Below are 22,323 nucleotides of genomic sequence, written 5' to 3' on the forward strand. Positions count from 1 at the left end.
TCAGGACTCTTAACTGGTATCACATGGAAGAGGTTTCCTATAAAGTATCTTTATTTTTTTACCTGAAGATAATATTAAGTATTTTATCCATACAAGTTATTACTGGTATTGATTTTTCAGCCTGTTGTTGGTGAGGTCTCTTTATTTCTTTTAACAATTTCAAGAGGCTGAGTAGAACTGCCCCTCCCCCCACCTCCTCAAGAACTTAGAAGAAGGTACCTAAAAAGTTGCTTATGGGGGTGTCTGGGTGGCTCAGTAGGTTAAGCATCCGGCTCTTGGCTTCAGCTCAGGTCATGACTTTGAGGTTCATCGGGCTGACAGGGCAGAGCCTGCTTGGGATAGTCTTTCTCTGCCCCTCCCCCTCTGCCTCTCCCCTCCCTGTGCTGGCTGGCTGTCTCTCTCTCTCAAAATAAATAAATAAACTTTAAAAAGGTGCTTATGTAGTCAAGCTTTGTGGTGTGACTGGTCGTTGATTTCTCTTCTGTGAGGTGACCTATCTCCATATCTTACATTATCATGATTGAAAGTAATGAAATACTTAGGTGCATATACTGGAGGAGAAGGGGCAGTTGAAGGGTAGTTTAAATTGTATTAGGTTTTACTATGTTTCATTATAGTTCTTAATGCTGTTATCTCAGGGTATTTACTTTGTAATTTGAATTGGTCTGAAAACTTACACTTTTATTTCTGAGAATTCTGGAATTTCAGAGATTGTTTTAAAAATAATTAGCTCCACTGTATACACCATGATATGATTACTTTTCCTAGGCCTCAGGATCATTCAGCTCAACAAACAAATACCAGTGGAAGCAATGTTACCACGTCATCAGCTCCTACGACTAACTCCACATCTGGTTCTGCCACTAGCAACCCTTTTGGTTTAGGTAAGTGTCTTTAGTTATTTTATAGGGATAGGGAAAACAAACTCCTTTTCACCAAGGGTAATTTTGGATAAAATAGAATGAAACATTAAATCATTTCCACAACAATGACTATAACTTCTATAACTTACTTCTTTAATTGTGGGTATTAAAAAAGTAGTTAGGAATACAGATACGCTTGGATAGCTTACGTTTGCATTTAACAAATGGTAAATAAGTGACTTTTTTTTTAAAAATAATGAAAGTGATGTAGTATATGTGTACCTGATCTGCCACATAGTTGAGTCTGAGGAAGATTAGCTAATTGTTGATCATAAGCTAACCCCCTGAATATAATTTTCTTATTTGTAAAGTGAAGGACTCAGACTGCATCTGTGTCTTGAACACACAGAGGAGGGCTGGGGCCTGGGAGTAAGTAAGTGATGCAGGAGCTCCTGCATCAGCCAAAACCGTTTTTCTTTCTTTCTTTCGTTCTTTCGTTCTTTCTTTCTTTCTTTCTTTCTTTCTTTCTTTCTTCCTTTCTTCCTTTCTTCCTTCCTTCCTTCCTTCCTTCCTTCCTTCCTTCCTTCCTTTCTTCCCTTCCCTTCCCTTCCCTTCCCTTCCCTTCCCTTCCCTTCCCTTCCCTTCCCTTCCCTTCTCCCATTTTCCCTTTCCCTTTTGTTCTTTTTAATGTTTATTTTTATTTTTGAGAGAGAGGGAGCGTTCACAGAAGAGGGGCAGAGAGAGGGGGGACAGAGGAGCCAAAGCAGGTTCTGCTCAGAAATCAGAGAGCTTTCTGCAGGGCTTGAACCCATGAACTGTGAGATCATGACTTGAGCTCAAGGCAGACACTTAATTGACCGAGCCACCCAGGCCCCCTTACTTACTAACTTACTTACTGAGAGCGTGCAAGCAGGGGGTGGGGCAGAGAGAGAGAAGGAGAAAAAGAATCCCAAAGGGGCCCCGCTGCTATCAGTGCAGAGCCCAACATGGGATTCAGTCTCCCAAACTGTGAGATCATGACCTGAGCTGAAATCAGTAGTTGGTTGCTTAACCAACTGAGCCACCCAGGTGCCCCCAAAACCACTTTTCTTACATTAGTTTTATACTGAGGTTCTGTGGAAGGTTTTGTTGGGGAAAAACAAGTATTAGAAACTAACAGACGTTGAACTAGATAGATAAATGGCACGATGCTTCTTTCAGTTCTTAAGTTGTATGATAAATACAATAGTACTTTGAAATGACATTTAAAAAAATATATAGTTTTTACCTATCAAGGATTATACCTTTGCTTCATCCAGAAAAAGTTCCTTAATAATTCAGTTTTTTGCCAACTATGTTGGAAACATTTCAGGGCATGGCAGGGATTCACATTTGCCTTTCTTTTTTTTCTTAACTTTTACATTTTTGCTGCTCTTGTTTTCTAAAAATGATCATAGGTTGAATGTGTCTTCTTTTGGTATGTTTTAGATGGCAAAATTATTGACATGAACAATTCTAGAGAGATTAGGATGAAATGATTTCATGTTTAGAGTCATGAAAGGTATTGTTGAGGTAAATCTCTCTCCTCTTTCCTTATTTTAAAGGCAAAGAAATTGAAGCCCAGACCAGCTTTTAGTTAATTTGAGGCCATGTATCTCCCCATTTCCTTCATTTGCAGTCTCATTCTTACTCCTCCTATCTCAGTTGCTTTTCTTCATCAGTTATTCCATTTAGCCTATATCATAGGTTAGCCTGTTTTTGGTGCCTGTTCTCACCAAGGTCTATCCTGGATGTAAATGCTACAGAATGCCACCACTGCCCTTTCCTTAGCTTTCCTTCTTTTTTTTTTTTTTTTTTTTTTAATTTTTTTTTCAACGTTTATTTATTTTTGGGACAGAGAGAGACAGAGCATGAACGGGGGAGGGGCAGAGAGAGAGGGAGACACAGAATCGGAAACAGGCTCCAGGCTCTGAGCCATCAGCCCAGAGCCTGACGCGGGGCTCGAACTCACGGACCGCGAGATCGTGACCTGGCTGAAGTCGGACGCCTAACCGACTGTGCCACCCAGGCACCCCATCCTTAGCTTTCCTTCTTAGCCATCTTTGGAAGAGGCATTTTCTGTTTTGTCTGTATTTCCCTTTCACTAAGTTTGCTGTGCTCTATTTTTTCCTGCATCAATTTACTGAAAATTCCTTTGATAAGGTCACCATTGACTACTTAGCTTGCCAAATTTAGTGACATAGTTTTGTTTTAATTTAGTCTTTTAAAGCTTACCAGTCTCTTCTTGAAATTTCCTTTAACTCCTGATACTGTTTTTCCCTGGTTAATTTTCTGACGGTTTTTTTCTGTCTCATTTGTGGGTCTTTTTTTTTTCCTGTCACTATTGTTCTCCAGAGTTCTGTCTTGTCTTCTCTTACTCTACTTATTTTACCCAAGTGACATTATCCTCCTGTGTCTTGGTGACTCTTAAGTCAAGACCTTCAGCGCTTCTGAACTCCACGTCTTGTGTTCAACCCTCCTCTTCGATATTACCTGATGTTCTCTAAGTACGTTAGTCTGTTTGTGTTTCCTCAGAAAACAAAAGAAAACAAATGCAGAAACTCTTACTTTGCCTCTCAAACTACTACCTGTCCCCCACTAAATCTCTTTCCATACCTCTTCTTCTATCCCACCCCATGCACTTATTCCCTGTTTGACTTCCTTGAATGAATGCAGTCAGTAGGTTATATAATTTTACAAAGTTAGCATTTTATGATAAGCACTTAGTCATCTTCTTGGATCTATTAGGTTTCTCCATGTCTTAATTCCTCTAAAGAGACATCTGTTTCCATTGTATGTCCTGGCCTTTTCTCTCCTTGATTGGCAACAGCTCTGTTCTAACCAGAGTTTATAGGTGGTTTATAGGTTTACTTGTTAAACTTAAACCAGTTTTCTGGAAGGAGGTCATTTAGAAGTATAACCCAGTATATATTTTTCATCTCTTCTTTAATAGGGCATATTCTAGGGTGTTTCTCTGACACCAGCCAATTCTCTTAATACCATCTGGGTGTCTAGTAGCTCAGTTCTGATGGTAACTACCTGGAGCTAGTGTCAGATCCCACAGATTTAAAGGACTTAGTCCAAGACTGCCTCTGCTTCAGATACCAGTCTAGGTCTGGACCACCTGTTGATCTGACCTGCAGGCTATAAATTGGGGAGTCTCACAGTTCCCCTCCAGGTTTGATAATTGCTAAAATGGCTCACAAAACTCAGGAAGACACTACTTATGTTTACTAGTTTATTATAAAGGGTACACTTCAGAAATAAACAATGGAAGAGAAGCATAGGGCAAAGTATGGGGATGTGGGAGAGTTGGGGAGGTCTGGTCATATCACCCTAATAGCACCTAGAAGTGTTCACCGACATGGAAGTTCTCTGAATCTCATTACTCAAAGAGTTTTTACAGAACTCAGCCTTTAATCTATCCCTTTTTCCTCTCCTTCCTGGAGGTTGGTGGGTGGGTCTGGAAGTATCAACTCTTCTGTCACTTGGTCTTTCTGGCGACCACTCATTCTGAGGCTAAGTGCCCCACCCTAAATGTTATTTAGCATAAATGGTGTGTGATCTAAAGGGGCTTATAATATGTAACAAGACTCTCCCTTCACTCTGGAAATTCTAAGGCATTTAGGATCTCTGTGCCAGGAATCTGGGATAAAGACCAAAAATGTGTTATACCATACAGAGGAAATTCATATTTTCGTTGTATCATTTCAACTTAAATATCAAAGTGAATAAATTTCTGGCTAATTTTAATTACAGAAATCAAACACGTATTTATGAAAGTAATAGGAATTCTCTTTGCTTTAAAATGGTTTTCTGTTATGGACTGAGTCAGTTTTGCATTTTCATATTTTAGCACAATCATGTTAATGATAAAATTTCTGAGTTTCACTTATGTGTCTTTTTCTTTTATCTTAGGTGGCCTTGGAGGGCTTGCAGGTCTGAGTAGCTTGGGTCTGAATACTACTAACTTCTCTGAACTACAAAGCCAGATGCAGCGACAGCTTATGTCCAATCCTGAAATGATGGTCCAGATTATGGAGAATCCCTTTGTCCAGAGCATGCTGTCAAATCCTGACCTGATGAGGCAGTTAATTATGGCCAATCCGCAAATGCAGCAGTTGATACAGAGAAATCCAGAAATTAGTCATATGCTGAATAATCCAGATATTATGAGACAAGTATGTGGAAAGTTAACTTCAGTTCATTTAGCTAAAGAATTATGCACTTATTTCTTATTTAATTTTCTATGCTTAAGGAGCTTGCCTTTTATAGATGGCTAAGCTGCAAAAAGAAATCCCAATATTCAGGAAAACTCAACAATGCACTAACTTGGACTGTTTGAACTTTGCATTTTCTGCTATATTTTAAAGACCACTGTAAATAATTATTTTGCAGATTTAAGAAAGAAAAAAAAATCTGATTCAGGAGATAGGCATTCACTTAATAACAAAGTGCTTCTTTCTTGATGTTATTTGAATGTTACATTGAGGTGAAATCCAACAGGAATTATTTAAAATAATTTTCCGATTTAAATACTGAAAACTGCTAATTCATGGAATTAGAAAACTTGTAAAAATCAGCTGTGGTCGCTAACAGCTAAATTAATTGATGTGTATTTTGGGTGCCTTTTTATACGGATATCTTTTTCTTAGACATTGGAACTCGCCAGGAATCCAGCAATGATGCAAGAAATGATGAGAAACCAGGACCGAGCCTTGAGCAACCTAGAAAGCATCCCAGGGGGATACAATGCTTTACGGCGTATGTACACGGATATTCAGGAACCAATGCTGAGTGCTGCACAAGAGCAGGTGATAACAGTGGCCCGAAGGCTTGGGCACAAGGGGAGCTCCTGTTTTAACACAGATATATGTGTGATTGAAGGGTACTTTTATATGGGGAATATGATTTTCATTAAAAAAGAGTTCCATGTCTGTTATTTAAAACAAAACCTTATTCTTCATGATTTTTGTGTCTTTTGTTACAGTTTGGTGGTAATCCATTTGCTTCCCTAGTGAGCAATACATCCTCAGGTGAAGGTAGTCAGCCTTCTCGTACAGAAAATAGAGATCCATTACCCAATCCATGGGCTCCACAGGCTTCCCAGAGTTCATCAGCTTCCAGTGGCACCAACAGCGCTGTGGGGGGCACTGGTAGCAGTGCTGCCAGTGGCACTGCTGGGCAGAGTTCATCTGCACCAAATTTGGGGCCTGGAGTAGGAGGTAGGCTCCTAACAGCTCACACTTTTTTTCTTTGTTGTCCTCACTTATGTGAATAATGAAAGCATTTCTTATACTGTTCTTCTTTGTGCTTCCGTGTGTGTGTGTGTGTATGTGTGTGTGATAAGTAGCTTTTAGGAGTTATCTTTTCATGTTGCAAGCTTTTAAATGGAAGCTTTAAATATGTAATGAGTAGTATAACACTTGTGTGTGTTACAGTGGGAAGGGTTACTGAAGATTTCCAGAGTCGGTTTTATGTTTTTATATTCTCATAAGATGGTTTTGGGAGAAGTGGGTGGTCCTCTGATTTCAACACTTACTCTACAAGGACTTATTCTAGAAGGTGAGGAAATCTTAGAGCAGGAGTCGGCACATTTTTCCTACAAAAGGCCAGGTAATTCTTTACGCCTTGTGGGCCAAGAACAAAGTTGAGAATATTATATATGAGAGAAAATACATTACAATAATAAAAACGTAATAATTGAGTGTAGTACTTTTTCATAAGTATTTATTAATGGTAGGAATGGAATTCTTTTTTAGGGATGACATTTTGCTTAATTGGTGTTCATTGTTTCCTGTTGTCAAAGCCAAATCGTATATTCATCTATTAATAATGTGATATGTAATGAGATTTTATTTATTCCAGAAGTATATGGTTTTAATAGCCTAGTCATCAGTTGGAAGCATTTATAGGATTCTGTTAGATTCTTCTTTCCTTTCAACATACCACTGCAGATTAATCACTTCCAATTGAAGGTTAGGTGGTAGGACCTTAATCAAACACTTAAATGAATTTTGAAATGTGGAAATTTTCCTTGCACTTGCACTGAGGTAAAAAAAAAAAAAATGCGGGAACAGTAGTGTGATCTAAGAACATATCTACTGCAAATTTGTGGGAATGGAGATCTTGTTTTAATTTCTGACAGCAAGAGAATGTATAAAGCATTGCTTGTCATTTCAACAATTTCTGTTATTGTCAAAATGACTTTACCACAGTAGGAGTTTCACATGTTTCCATGCTGTTTGCCTTGTAATTTTGAGTTGGATTCATTGGGAAACATTACCAACTCTCTAGCAAAAGGTAATCTCCCAAGTCATTCAGTGTTTGGGAATAGTGGTTAAGTGGTTCAGAATTTCAATCTTAGCCTTGAGCTAAAAAAAAAAAAAAAAAAAAAAAAAAATTGCAGTAGAATTTTACCTCTTAAAAAACAAAATCCTTACCTCTGCCAAGCCATCAAACTGCTGCTCTGTGGTTGGGCAAGTTGGGATATTTCTGATAAAAATTCATGGAATTAACTAGGACACACAGTTCACAAGAGTGAAATGGTGTTCACCATTTATACTCCTACTGCTTGAATAACATCGTAGTTTAAAGTACTTTCCAGAGTGCCTGCTGATGAATGAGACCATGAATAACCATAGTTTCTAAATAACTTATATTTTTATAAGCTTGTTGTATCTGTCTAATCCTTTCAGTCCTCCATGTGTTTTTATTATCAGATATACACATCTTAGCTGATTCTATTTCAGGTTGTATTGAATTAGTATTTTTTTGACTCTGTTGTTTTTTTAATGTTTGTTTATTTTTTTGAGAGAGAGTGCACATGTGTTTGAGAGGGTAGGGTGCAGATTGGGAGAGAGGGCTGGGTCGGGCGGGGGGTGTGTGGGGGAATCCCAAGCAGGCTTCACGCTCAGTGCAGACCCAGACTTGGGGCCCATCCCACAACCCCCGGGATCACGACCTTAGTCAAAATCAAGAGTTGGACACTCAACTGACTAAGCCACCCAGGCACCCCTAATTTGTATTGTTTTTTAATTGAATATTGATGCTGAGCCCATATTAATCCCATGTCCTTAACTCTTGAGAAACTGTTCTTGAAAGGCTAATAGATTTAAACAAGTTTATTTTTTCTGGACACATTTATTTGGCTGCTGCGATCAAGATTTCATTAAGCATGCCACTTACTCACCACTAATACACCGCTTTTCTTGTTTGGCTAACAAGCCACTTGGAAACTTAACTTGGTTGTAGCCTTATTTTTCACTTTTTTAACTTCGTAAAGAAATCTGGCTATGATGAGAGGACTGCATTTTAAATTTTGTATTTTTCTGACTTGCTTGCCTCCAAGTTGGGAATACTGCGATAAGTGCTTAGTCTAGCAGCATTAGAGTATATTGTATTTTAGTATCATTGCATAAAAATACAGTATTTTGCCATCTCATTTGATAAAATAATTCATGCTCCATTGTGCCTTAAAAGCACAATGTTTGTAGTCCAGCTCTCCCTTTTTCTTCTAGTTGTTATGTGACTGGTATGTACTGGTAGTAAAAAATAGAAATAAAATAATAACATGGTACCGCAATCAGTGTAGACTGAGTCACAGTGGTCTGTGGTGCACTGAGCAGCAGTCTGGAGCAGCAGGAGTGTGCCACACACAGCCCCTGTCACAACTACTCAACTCAGTGTCTACAGTGCACAAGCAGCCATAGACTGTAAATGAGTGAGCGTGATTGTGTTCTAAGAAAATGTGGATGGATGCTGAAATTTGAATTACATATAGTTTTCGCATTTCACAAAATAGTTTTGTTTCTTTAACCATTTAAAAGTGTAAAAACCTGGGGCACCTGTGTGGCTCAGTCGGTTGAGCGTCCAGCTTCCGTTCGGGTCATGATCTTGTGGTTCATGAGTTTGAGCCCCGCATCGGGTTCACTATTTACTGTGTTAGAATACTCTTAGATTCCAGGATGTGGAAAATAACCTACCTAACTGAAACAACATGAGAAAATAGGAAAAAAAGAATTATTACCAACCCCCACCCCCAGCAGAATTATAATAAACTAGAAAGGTAGACAGGCAGTGTCAAATGTTTTAAGCCTGACCAAATTACACTGGATGGAGTGAGGGCAGAAGGGAAATGAAAAAGCCAATGAGTTAAGTTTGCATATAAGTTTGAGAATACAGTAAAACCTTGGTTTGCGAGCATAATTCATTCTAGAGACATGCTTGTAACCAAAGCACTTGTGTATCAAAGTGAATTTACCCATAAGAAATAATGGAAGCTCAGATGATTCGTTCCACAACCCAAAATACTCATATAAATAAATGATTACAATGCCATAATATAATAAAATACAAAATATAGAGAAAAATAAACAAATTAACCTGTACTTACTGTGGCTGGTGTGAGGGAGACAAGAGAGAGGAGGGATGTTGTGTAGGACCACTTTCACTATCACTAACAGAATCACTGTCCCCTTGCTCAGTGGAATCTTTTTTTCATGCAGCTATCAAATGATCCTTGCTTTTGCCTCCTTTTCAGGATTTTGTGGCAATGTGACATTGCCTTATTTGGGTGATGCTTTTCTTTTTTTAATGTTTATTTATTTATTTTTGAGTGAGAGAGTGTGAGTAGGGGAAGGGGCAGAGAGAGGGAGACACAGAATCCAAAGTAGGCTCCAGGCTCAGAGCTGTCAGCACAGAGCCCAACATAGGGATCGAACCCATGAACGGGGAGATCATGACCTGAGCTGAAGTTGAACGCTTAACTGACTGAACCACCCAGGCGTCCCTGGGTGTGCTTTTCTACAAAATGTTGCAGATTCCCACATTTTATATATCTTCCTAGTCTTCATTTGAAATGAGGGATTCCTCCACCTTTTTCTCCTCCTCTGCAGACAAGATGCAGACGTAGACTTCTTATAAAACTTTGCAATCTCAGCCACTTGCGTACCTCATTGTACTTCTCTATGATTTCCTTCTTAACATTCACTGTTATCATCTCCTTAACGCCTTTCTTTTCAACCTTTTTCTGCATGGGAACCATTGTATACGCTTGGCATCAATGTTGAGATCAGTATAGTATTAATAAACTCTTGTCATATAATGTATTTGATATAACTGGCAATAAGGCAGCAGAGGAAAGCGTCTGTATCTGCAGGCAGCCTGACCTAGAATGAAGCAAAGCATTTCTAAGCTTATTCTTGTGTGGAAAAGCAAAGGACTGTCCATTGGTGCTTTGAAGTGACAAAAATACACTGGTGCCGGTTGTGGGCACCTTCCAACCTTCTGAAAAATCATTCATTTCTCCCAAACACTGACTGTGACCTGAGACTAAGCATTCAAGCATAGGAGACGATCACTCACAATCCTGCAGCGAGCGAGCGAGAGAGAGAGAGAGAGAGAGAGAGAGAAGATCATTGGCTCAGTTGTGATCATGTGCTACTCGTATTGTAAGACATCGCCTGTCAAGTTAAAATGTATTAGAAATGTTTGCTCGTCTTGTGGAATACTCCTAGAGCAAGCTACTTGCAATCCAAGGTTTTACTGTATATTTGAGTTTGAGTATATCTAGTCAGCAAGTAAAAATCTGGATACATGTTTAACAAAGTAGTTTTCAAAGAAAGTTCAAAGAAACTTTCAGAGAAAGTTTGGAAACGTTGGCCAAGACTCATTCACTTTATGGGGATTTTTCAATAGCAATGTTGACCACATCTAGTTTTTGCCTCTTAAATTGATTTTAGAACCTAGCCTTTCCATTAGATGTGATTTTATTATAAATACAACCAGAATTTTTAAAATCATAAGGCACTTGGGTAGCTCATTCGGTTAAGCTTCTGACTCTTTATTTCGCTCATGTCATGATCTCACAGTTGTGAGATTGAGTCCCACATCGGGCTCCTTGCTGAGCATGAGGCCTACTTGTGATTCTCTCTATCCCCCTTTTCTGCTCCTGCCCCACTTAGGCACACTCTCTCTCAAAATTAAAAAAAAAAAAATCATAAGCCCTCCTTTACTGGTATATGTTGAGCATGTGGTTTTGGAGATCTTAGTTTTAAAATTCTTTTTTAGTTCAGTTGATTAGGAATTTGCATGCTCATTTGCAGTTCCTAAAATTATGCACAGTATATATTTTAAAACTTTCACTTTAGTTTGTCTTTTCCTTGATACAATGTGTTGTTTTTTTTAAACAAACTTTCAGCTAGTATGTTCAATACACCAGGGATGCAGAGCTTGCTGCAACAAATAACTGAAAACCCACAACTTATGCAGAACATGTTGTCTGCCCCCTACATGAGAAGCATGATGCAGTCCCTAAGCCAGAACCCTGACCTTGCTGCACAGGTGAGTTTGTAATTGTATTCAAGAGGACTGTGCACTGTGAATTGAAATTGCATAATCAAATAATTGTGATTTTGATACATTTGTGTTATGTTGTGTTAGCTGTAGAAAAGTAGGTAAACTGTATCTCTCAATATTTTGGACAGTTTGTTTCTTTGCTGTAAGTTAATTCTTCATATATAATTAAACAGCTTCATCTCTGCTATTCATTGGCTAGAAAGAAGTGTAGGTTTACTTTGTATCTACCTATATTGATTTAGGAGATGACTACAAAAGTTTTAGATTGCTCACCCTTTGGAAGATGTATTCTTTAGTGAAATGTAGATCTTGAAAGTGATTAAGAAGTGTTAATACATTTCTTGGAATACTTTTATTTATTAGGTCACATAGATTTTGAGTTGTAGGTTCAAAATAGCAGTTATAAAATAGCCTGATATTGTTTATTTTACAGGCAGAAATTTGCAGGGACAGTGTTCTTATTCTTTCTGCTATAAATTTCTGCCCCCGAAGTTAGTATAATGGTCTTTTATTAATTTACTAATTTTCTAACTCATTTTGAAGAGACCGTAACTAAGGGAATTAGTGGACTCAACCTTGGCTGAACATTTAGGATCACTTTGGGAGCTTAAAAACAACAACAACAACAAACCATGCTCCATTCTGAGAGACTTTTATGTAATTACATTGCACTTCCTCTATCCCCAAAGTTCCCTGGGTGGTTCTGATGGGCCCCTAGGTTAAGAACCATTGGAATTGAAAAACATTGGAGAATTGTTAAATAACCTTGATCATCTATAGTTCATATTTACTGTGTAGAGTATTAGGGATTTTAAAGATTTCCCATTACAGTGTATACCCATTTGCAAAATTCTAAAAGTTTTTAAAGGTAATCAGTTTCAGGGCGCCTGGGTGGCTCAGTCGTTTTAAGCGTCTGACTTTGCTCAGGTCCTGATCTCACAGGTTCGTAAGTTCATGCCCCACATCAGGCTCTGTGCTGACTGCTCAGAGCCTGGAGCCTGCTTCAGATTCCGTGTCTCCCTCTCTCTCTCTCTGCCCCTCCCCCACTCATGCTCTGTCTCAAAAATAAACACTAAAAAATTGTTTTAAGAAAGTAATCACTTTCTTCATTATGTCAAATGGAATGATTTTCATTTTCTAAATTTTGGAACTATATGGATTTCAAGTACATAATGGCAGATAGCTTTGAGTTACAGTCCTCAGCAATAACTTCTGCCCTCTTTAATGTTTGTGGAATTGGAAATAGAGAACAAGTTTTTAGGTGAGTTTTTGTATACTCTTATTAATGTAAAAGTATTCTGAGTTATTAGTATTAAATGGTGTCGCTTACTGTGTTCACAGCACTTTTGTTTAAAATAAGTGTGGGATACTTCTTGATGATTGTGGTGGTGGTGATTTTTTGTCATATATGTCCCAAGTCTCTAGGATTTTAAACAGATGGAGTTTTGGACACAACTATATTTCTCAATCATTGCTTTTCTTTTACTGCTTGGTTAACTTTTCTTGTGGTTGTCTGTATTCAATATCTTCAGACACAGAGGCTTTGGGAAAGTGAGTAATTAAACATATTTAAAAAAAAAAGTGTTTAAATAAAAATAAATAAAATGAGTGTAGAAAAATATATATGTTGAGTGATCATATTTATATGTTTTTAAATGTCTATTTGACTAATTAGCATTGAATGTGCATCTCGTTTAAGTTTTTTGACTTTAATAATAAGCACATTCTCAGCCATTTAATTGACCTAACAACACTATAGAGTCATTTGAGCACTTTCATGTATTGTTTTTTCAACTCTAAAGCAAAATGGTAACAAAGAAGATTAGATACTGTAGACAGTTTAGAAACATTTACAACATACTCTGGTTATCAGAAGGTTTAAAGTTTGCAGTCTATTCTGATTTTGATTTTTAGATATTCAAAAAAGTCTGAGTATAAAAACTGTATTGTTGTATAGTCAGGTAAGTTAGGAGAAATATCCTAATCAAATGAGATATGATTTTCTGAGAAAGAATGATTCCATATAAGATGACAAGCTTTCTTAAATGACCTGAATCCTGAAAGATAAATGTGATAACTTGATTAATCTGTTTGTAATAAAAAGTTTTTTACTGGGGCCAATAAAGAAGCAGGTTTGTTGATCTCAAGTAGGTATTATTTTATTTATTGTGAATTTATTGGTCACTTTGAAATGAATATCGTATATCCATAAAACACTGGCTTCTTTCTGCTTTAGTTATTTTGTTGAAATTAACTAAATAATCCACTTTGTAATAATAGGCAGAGGAGGGAAAGTGGAATTCTCTATACTTCTACTATGTACATATAGTTAATTGCTCTCAAATATGGTTAACTACTTGAGGGCAAGGATCACTTTACCCTCCAGACTTTGGACTGGTAAATAGGCGATCAGTAAATCATTGTTAGTTGATTTTTCATTCCATGTGGGGAAAGTGATAAAACTTTTGTCTTTTTCAAAGCTATGAGAATTAGTTTCTGGTTATGCTGTGTATTGTAATCTTATTTTCAGGTATTAATGTTAATATTGACCCTGACTTTAATTCTTAACACCTATTTGAATGATAGGAGGTATGCCACTTTTCTCATCTCTGGTGGTAGTGAGGTGAAATCCAGAGGCTAACCTTGGTGTTCTCAAATGGATTTACATCTTTCGGGTCTTAACGTATTTTAATACTTTCCCCAGAGATCTGTTGGTGCTAGTCATGGGTTGATTTTCACCTAGCAGCTCCATTTCTCTGGCAAGTTGGTTGCTGTTCTGCAGTGTGTTATTTTTCTGGACCTAATATTAGCTGTCTTGCAGTAGGCAGGTAGATTTAGTGGTTCCAGATCTGGGTTGTTCTCTGTGCAACACTTGTGTGTTGAGGTGTCTAAGCAAGCCATGTATCGTTTCATGTATTGATGCTTATGTTTATTCTGTCAGTGTAGCAGAAAATGTATCCTCCTGAATGCCAGTTACCCCCATTTTTCTTTTAAGGGCAAATATTCACCTTTGCTCAAGGAAAATCCTAAGAAAATGATTGTTTTTATTTTTTAGGATATTGCATGTCATTATCATAATCACCATTCTCATTGAGAGAGAAGATGCCTCGTTTTTGTTTTATTTTTGTTTTTTTTTTTTTTCTGGAGATCCCTCTTGTGGACAGTATCTTCCCTTCTCCTTTTTTATTCATGTTCTACCTTCCTCCCTGTAAGTGCCAGATTAGGCACTTGGGGGAAGATAGACTATTAAACAAGGTACATTACTTGTTTCAGATATTTCCAGTTAAAATTGTTTGAACACTTGCCCCATAGATGATGCTGAATAATCCCCTATTTGCTGGAAATCCTCAGCTTCAAGAACAAATGAGACAACAGCTCCCAACTTTCCTCCAACAAGTGAGTAAGAAAAGATGCTAGCTATCTTCGGTAATGATTTGCTTGAAAAAGTTTGATGATAAACATTTTCCTTGCTCTTCTCTGGCTGATAGCAAAACATAGAAGTTAGTTTGATAATGCTGTCAATCCACAGAGAATTCAGCTTGATCTTAACTGAGCCCCATTTCACTGCTGACCTTTTGCTTATATTTCTTAAACATAAATTCTGAGGAAAGGACCATTTTGTTTTTGCTTTTGAGGATTTAGGATTCTGAATGCTTCGTTAATGCCATAAACCATTTCCTTTCACTTTACTAACTTTGAAGTGCTTCATTGTGTCATGTTATGCTTTATGGTTTAACTAATCTCGAGTAATGGGAAGGAGCACTACCCTATCCTATTTTACAGCTTTGGTTTCTTTGTAATGTTTTAATTCCTCAAATTAATGGAATGTCTCTTTTTGAGGGGTAGATCTCATTTCCTCAGACTCGGAATTAGCAAGATTAAAATTGGCAGAGTTGTTCTATAAGGAAGGTTTTATTATAAAAAAATACTTGAGATTGGAATGGTATTTTATTATTTAAAAAGACAAAAGAGAAGTCAGTCTTGGTGTTTTGAAACTGGTAGTTCTAGGGCTTTTAAACATACAAATGATCTCAGGCCTGTAAGCCATTATCCAAGGTTAGTTATTGTCTTTGATCTATTGTAATGATGTTAATGTTAGCCTATCTTTTTTGGTCAGTCAGGTGGTGTATATTTGGAAGTAGTGAAGCTGAACTCTCAGGACACACGTATTAACTTCAAATTTGGAACTATGGTTTTAGAGTGTATCTTACTGGTAAAATTGTTACATTGGCAACAGATAACGCTTGGTCAGGAGGAATAGGTGGCTTTCACCATATTACCATGTTAAATAAACTTGTGCATTTGGAGGTTGTCTCTTAGAAATAACACTTCTATCTTCTGTTGAAGAAAGGGAACAGTTGTGGCTTTGGGAGCGTAGCTCCTGATTGTCTTTCATTATGAAAAATGGCTTTCATGCTGGACTTGGGAGGAGGTCAGTTAATGATTTGCATACTAGGTTTGTTGTCAAGGAGGAGGTGCTTGTGTTTATTTGGGGAAAGAAATTCTGGATTACCAGTGTCTGGGAGTAAGGTTGTGAATTTTCTCCAGAAACACAGCAAAGAAACATTTAAATTTTACTTTCACTGATTTTAATTCCCTTGTTAACCACCTGTTTTCTTTCTTCCTTAGATGCAGAATCCGGATACATTATCAGCAATGTCAAATCCTAGAGCGATGCAGGCCTTGTTACAGATTCAACAGGGTTTACAGACATTAGCAACGGAAGCCCCTGGCCTCATCCCAGGGTATGCTTATTTGGGGGCGATTTTGAAAGTGCATAGTGGTTATTTCTTCTCTCTGAGCATTTCATACTTTGGTATCGTTGTGCCTATTTTTGTTGGGATTGTTTTCAAGACCTAATTTTCAAAGTTGAAAATGCTCATTTTAAGAAGATAACAGCTTACCATCAGCTGGCCTGGTCTGGCCTCCTGTTGCAGGAGCTTAGGGTTTATGACCAATTTGTGCTTTCCTAGGTTTACTCCTGGCCTGGGGGCATTAGGAGGCACTGGAGGCTCTTCAGGAAGCAGCGGGTCTAACTCTGCGCCTGGTGACAACCCAAGTCCCACGACAGGAGCCACTGAACCTGGACACCAGCAGTTCATCCAACAAATGCTGCAGGCTCTCGCTGGAGTAAATCCTCAGGTAAAGATTCTTTTCTGCTCACATTTTATATTCCTTGTTGGAAACTTAGAAATTTCTACAAACAACCAAAAACAGAGACAGTCCTCCGGGGTTTAGAATGTCATAAAAAGCACACTCTTATAAAACAGGCATTACGAAAATGAATGACTTGGGTGTACTATTAGACACTGAATGAAACGTTAAAGTTGTAGGGAAGAAATGCTGCAACTTTGCCTTATTTGGAAGTTGCCTTTAAAAATGCGTTTTTTAGAGTCCCTCTTTGGAAATCACTTGAAATTTGTTGTATTTTATAAAAGTTTGTCAGGGAGGAACATACACTTGATTATCCCAAATACCTCCTAAACCTACGGTAACTACAGTTCTGTCTAGTCCTTGTATTTTGACTTAAAGAAAAAAATCCCACCTCACCTTACCCACTACCATCTCCTCTGGGAACTTGTGTAACATATGTAAACCTCACAAATACGGCTTAAAAATGTAGACTTCTAATAATGTCTTACATCTAGAAACATTTATTAGCTTTACTAAGAATCTGCCATTGCACAAAGATGGTAGCCATTTCAAACCGCTACAGTAGATTGCCCCCATAATTCCGCATGGCAGTAATACAGCATGCTTTCTGATTTTAAGCCTTTTAAAGAAACAGGACAGGGTTTTGTCTTATAGAAGTATTTGTATTCCCAATATATGGCCTCTGGCTCAGTGTAATATTGATGGAATTATTAAGAAGAAAAGATTTTAGGTATTGGACAGAATTGTTATAGAAGTTGAACAGTCTACAGGCCTCCCCATTAATTATCACATCAGCCAGGATTGATTGATCATTTGTGTATTTTTGTCTTCATTTCTGGAAAAAGATTTGGTGCAGCTGTTTGTGTATTCCGTGGGCCTGGACCTCGAGCTGTCCTGGACACGTGACTGGCCAGTGCAGGCATCCGGTGCCCATTCTAAGCCACATTCGAACTTTAGAATTGTGTATGTGAGGACACTGGCAATAAGTACAAAATAAAATCATTAATTCTGAACTAATTTGTATATATACTTACGTTTCCTGCATATTTATCAGCTTCTTAAATCTAATGGGTGATGTTTATTAAGCGATTTTTTTTTTTTTAAAGCAGAGTTTTGTGCTTTATCTGACAGGATCATTTAAGTATAAATAAGACTATTTAAAGTAACAAAATTAAGTGCTAATGGACTTTTAAATATGTTGACCATGTTTCAAGACAGCCAGTGCTTTTATAGCCTAGTAGAGCAGCATATGTTGTGAGAAAGCAATTATAACTTTAGAATTTATTTAGGTGTGACACAGACTGATTTTCCTTAGAGTTTTGGTTAGTTTTTTTTTTTTCTTTTTTATTTCCCTTTAACAGCTACAGAATCCAGAAGTCAGATTTCAGCAACAACTGGAACAGCTCAGTGCAATGGGATTTTTGAACCGTGAAGCAAACTTGCAAGCGCTAATAGCAACAGGAGGTGATATCAATGCCGCTATTGAAAGGTTACTGGGCTCCCAGCCATCATAGCAGCATTTCTGTATCTTGAGAAAATGTAATTTATTTTTGATAACGGCTCTTAAATCTTTAAAATACCCGCTTTATTTCATTTTGACTCTTGGAATTCTGTGCTATAAACAAACCCAATATGATGCATTTTAAGGTGGAGTGCAGTAAGATGTGTGGGTTTCTCTGTATTTTTTTTTTTTTTTTTTTTTTTTAACGGTGGGAATCAATGCTTTTTCATTTAAGGCTACTGCATGCATCAAACACTCTGCATTTATTGTAATTTTTAAAAAAAAAAACATCACCTTTTATAGTTGGGTGAACAGATTTTTGTCCTGCATCTGTCCAGTTTATTTGCTTTTAAACATTAGCCTATGGTAGTAATTTATGTAGAATAAAAGCATTAAAAAGAAGCAAATCATTTGCGCTCTATAATTTGTGGTACAATATTGCTTATTGTGACTTTGGCATGTAGTTTTGCAAACAAAATGCTGTAAGATTTATACTACTGAGAGTTTTTGCTTTATTTGTATACAATATAGTATGCACATTTGGGATTGCATTTCTAGAAACATACTGCAATAGATTATCTGAGCAAAGCACTTGTAACCAAAAAAGTGGAGATAAGGAAATACTTTAAAGCTGAGTATTTCCTAATTGTGTAGAATCTTACAGCATCTTTGATAAATATCTCTCAGCAAAAGTGCCGGTTAGGTTTGTTGGAAATATAGTAGAAAAGCTGATTCTGGTTATCTCTCTAAGGACATTTAATTGTACAGACAACATAATGTAACATTGTGTCAACATTCACAGATTGACTGTAAATTACCTTCATCTTTGCGCAGACTGAAGGGGCACTGTAGTACAGCCCAAAAGTGCATCTGCCTAGGACTCTTCAGCTTCTCCCATAGGTAGTTTAACAGGCATTACGATTTGTAATTGAAATGTTGCTTTCACTGAAAGTGTCTTGATGTTTCAGTTATTTTTAATTGCCATATAAAAATAGAACTATCTTTTGGGTTTATCAGTTTTCTCATGCACAGGCAATACATAAATTTAAAATGATTTGTGAGCCACTTGTTTCTGAAGTGTTTTGGTAGTTCTATTAAGAAATAGTTAAATATTGTGCTTTTCAGAGCCTCAGAGAAAGGGAGCTGGGGGCGGGGGGTGGGGGTCTCTCCTGGAGTGGGCCAGCCTAAATAGTACTGGCAACCAAGATTCTGTTAGGATTTCTGTGCATATAGTGTAGTAAAGAGGTATCATTCAGGGGTGAAAAACAAAGAGCCGTTTTAACGATGTTGAATTCATGGGGCTGTTGTTCTACAGCCTTTTTCTTCCCTCCCCAAAGAAGTTCTGTTTGCCTAACTCTCAAACTGTTGGGGTGTGGTACATTCCTTTAGGACCAATTAAAACATAACTTTGGGGTCAGTAATATATTTGGCTGACTCTGGTTCAGTATTCTCTTAGGTCGTTATATTCTCTCATGTACAGTTACAGGAAATTAAAATGTTAAAGTAACCTAAAATGAGTTCAGACCAATAAAATCAAGGGAAATACAAGTTGAATTCCATTACTTCTGTAAGTTGCTTGCTATTAAAAAAGGTCAAGAGGCCAGGTTGCCCACCAGCCCGTGCACAGTTCTGACACTTTCCCCAGAAGGAAAACATGAATGACGATCAAGGGAGAGGCAGGACTAGAGGACGTTGTTAAGGATGATATTCATGTGTCTTTGCTCTCTCTGCCTTATGCCTCAGTGTGGTCAAGAAACTTTTGTACTGGCGAATGGTGGTATACAGTGTGGGGTAGTGTCATAACCAATTTGACAATTTATTAATCACAAAATAACAATAAATCTCTAGCTTTTACACTTGGTTTGTCTTGCCTCTTTTGTAGATAGAAAAAGATGTCTTCAAGACTACTGAAGTTGATTTACCCCAGATTTTATCACACTTAAATCATTCTTTATCAGTTTTTAAGTTTCCCCAATTAAAATGAGTATACACTGTATTGTGTATTAAAAAGATAACCAACTGGATGTCAGGTGACCTGGGCTCTGCTTGCTGCTTTTGGTACCTAACTGTTATTTGACTTTGAGTAAAGACATCATGATATCTTTGCTGTAAAAGTGCTGGTGAGGCCTGTTCAGCACACCGGACTGGGTGATCTCTTGAGTACCTTATAGCTGCTGCGATGGTACTGTCTTGTTGTTTGGTTCTAATATGTTTTAGATCTAAATACCTTTTTAGGAGTTCAAAATACTTACAAACTCTCAAAAGCATTAAGAACACTTAAAATATTTTAGGCTTACATTGTTCTCATATTGGGTTATTAATTGCAAATTGAATAAATAATGGAATCGTGAAGATAACATTTCAGAATCTTATTTCCCAAGTGGAAGATTTGTGGTACTGTAAACAAAGTGTAGAGAATATTGAACAGTCAGATAAATGGCAGTTGGCCTCTGTGTGTTCAGAACTGGAGCGGCAGACTCTGCTTAAATATACAAATGAAAGGAGTCTTGTTTGGGGAGACATTATTACTATGTTAATTCAGTAGGCAAATTACAACAAAATAAGACGGATGAAAATGTCACTAACAGTAATACAAGTTAAGGGTGGCTGCATGTCTCTGCTTGTACAAAACACAAGATTGTGTGGTTAAGGCAGGGAAATGCTGCATACTCTACTTCCTCTCTTAGAGATTAACACTAAGCATGTTAACATCACCAGGAAGCCCTGCATTAAAGAAATCTGTTTAAAGTTGTCTAATCCATTCTCACCGAACACATCTTGGGAAAAGTGTCCTTAGCAAACCTGCACTTCTCTGGTATTGCACATGGTACTGTCTTCTCTTCTTGTATTTTATCTGTCGTCATGCTTTATGTAAAGCCTACCTGCCGTTCTTTCTGGTCTCGGATCTGAAGTCTTCCTAAGCCTTGTTCACCAGTGATTAATTTGAAGTGATTAATTTTAGTGTCAACTGCTGCACTCTGTCCCTCTCGTTTGCCTTACAGTTCTGGGTTTGGGTTGTTGTGTTTGTTTCATTGTTTTGTTTTGTTTTAATGTGTTTTTTTTCTGCTCTGAAATCTTGTTCGTTACTTAAGTAATATTAAATGTTCTTCCTTGACTGCACATTTGTATCATTCCTTTAATCAACCACAGGCAGCCATTGCCTTAGAAAGTTAACATTTATTGGACATCTGTTAAGTATAGGGTTCTTTTCTAGTTGCTCAGAGTATAGCAGTAAATAAAACATGTCCATTTGAGGTTTACATAGGAGAATGTAGGGAGACAACAATAAACAGAACCTATACATTTAGCTTGGTTAGGTAGTAACACTGCTCTGGCAAAAAAATTAAGCAGAGTAAGGAGCCTAGTTCAGGAAGAAGGTGTTATTTTATGTAGGTGGTCTGAGAAGGATTTATTGAGAGTGACATTTAAATAGAGACATGAAGGTGACCTGCGAGGGTGAATAACTTTCCAGGAAGAGGGACAACCAGTGAAATGGCCCAGTGATGGGAGCTTTCTGAGTGTTTATAGAACACAGGGAGTTCTGTGTACCTGGGCAAGGTGAGCAAGGGAGACAGTGCTGTAGGGAATATGATTGGAGACATGAGGGGAGGGGGGTGGCCTCAGATATGGAAGACTTAATACCACAGGTTTTGTGTCCCATCCTCAGGGTGTTCTGATGTACTGGTTCTGGGTTTGGAGGAGAATTTGCATTTCTAACAAGTTCTTAGGTGAGAACCACGGGCTAGGGGAACCAGGGTGGAAGCAGGGAAACAGGAGGTAATAATCTGGGCGAGAGATCACATGGGCTTGGACTGGGTTGGTAGCAGTGGAGGGTATTAAGTCAGATTTGAGGTTGGATTTATTGATGAATAAAACTGAGGTTAAGAGCAAGAGAGGTGTCAAGCAGGGTGAACAACGTACAGACATCTATGGGGTAGAGTATAAATCTGAAGTTTTGTTTTGATGTGTTAAGTGGGATGTACTTGATAGGACATATAAGTGGAAATAATAGGAAGGCAGTTGGAAGTGAGAGGTTCAGGCTATGGCCAAGTTGTGTAGCTGCCAGTGTATATATCTGGTATTGAAAGCCAAAGAACTAGGCCAGTGGTTCTCAACTAGAAGTGATTTTGCCCTCCAGGGGGCTCTTGGCAATGTCTAGAGACACATTTATTTTTTTTTAATTTAAAAAAAAAATTTTTTTAATGTTTATTTTTGAGACAGAGACAGAGCATGAACGGGGGAGGGTCAGAGAGAGGGAGACACAGAATCTGAAGCAGGCTCCAGGCTCTGAGCTGTCAGCACAGAGCCCGACGCGGGGCTCAAACCCCCGAACTGTGAGATTGTGACCTGAGCTGAAGTCGGACGCTTAACTGACTGAGCCACCCAGACAGACACCCCATGGAGACACATTTCTTTAAAAAAATATTT

The 22,323-nt window shown here is 37.8% G+C and overlaps 1 protein-coding gene across 3 annotated transcripts in view; it reads left to right on the forward strand.

Moving 5' to 3' along the window:
• The window catches only part of UBQLN1 (ubiquilin 1), a 44,845-nt gene extending 25,096 nt beyond the window's left edge, over positions 1-19,749 (forward strand). For 2 of the 3 annotated variants that reach the window (XM_027048200.2, XM_053205215.1), the window contains exons 3-11: positions 769-884; positions 4,800-5,062; positions 5,537-5,695; positions 5,872-6,106; positions 11,083-11,225; positions 14,553-14,636; positions 15,870-15,985; positions 16,214-16,382; positions 17,756-19,749. In XM_027048200.2, the coding sequence (XP_026904001.1) occupies positions 769-884; positions 4,800-5,062; positions 5,537-5,695; positions 5,872-6,106; positions 11,083-11,225; positions 14,553-14,636; positions 15,870-15,985; positions 16,214-16,382; positions 17,756-17,908 (1,438 nt within the window). In that variant the 3' untranslated portion in view covers positions 17,909-19,749. The remainder of the gene's footprint in view (positions 1-768; positions 885-4,799; positions 5,063-5,536; positions 5,696-5,871; positions 6,107-11,082; positions 11,226-14,552; positions 14,637-15,869; positions 15,986-16,213; positions 16,383-17,755) is intronic. The other variant, XM_027048201.2, reaches the window with a different exon arrangement.
• Positions 19,750-22,323: the final 2,574 nt, after the last annotated feature.

Source organism: Acinonyx jubatus, chromosome D4, assembly GCF_027475565.1.
Source record: "Acinonyx jubatus isolate Ajub_Pintada_27869175 chromosome D4, VMU_Ajub_asm_v1.0, whole genome shotgun sequence".
Classification (NCBI taxonomy): domain Eukaryota; kingdom Metazoa; phylum Chordata; class Mammalia; order Carnivora; family Felidae; genus Acinonyx; species Acinonyx jubatus.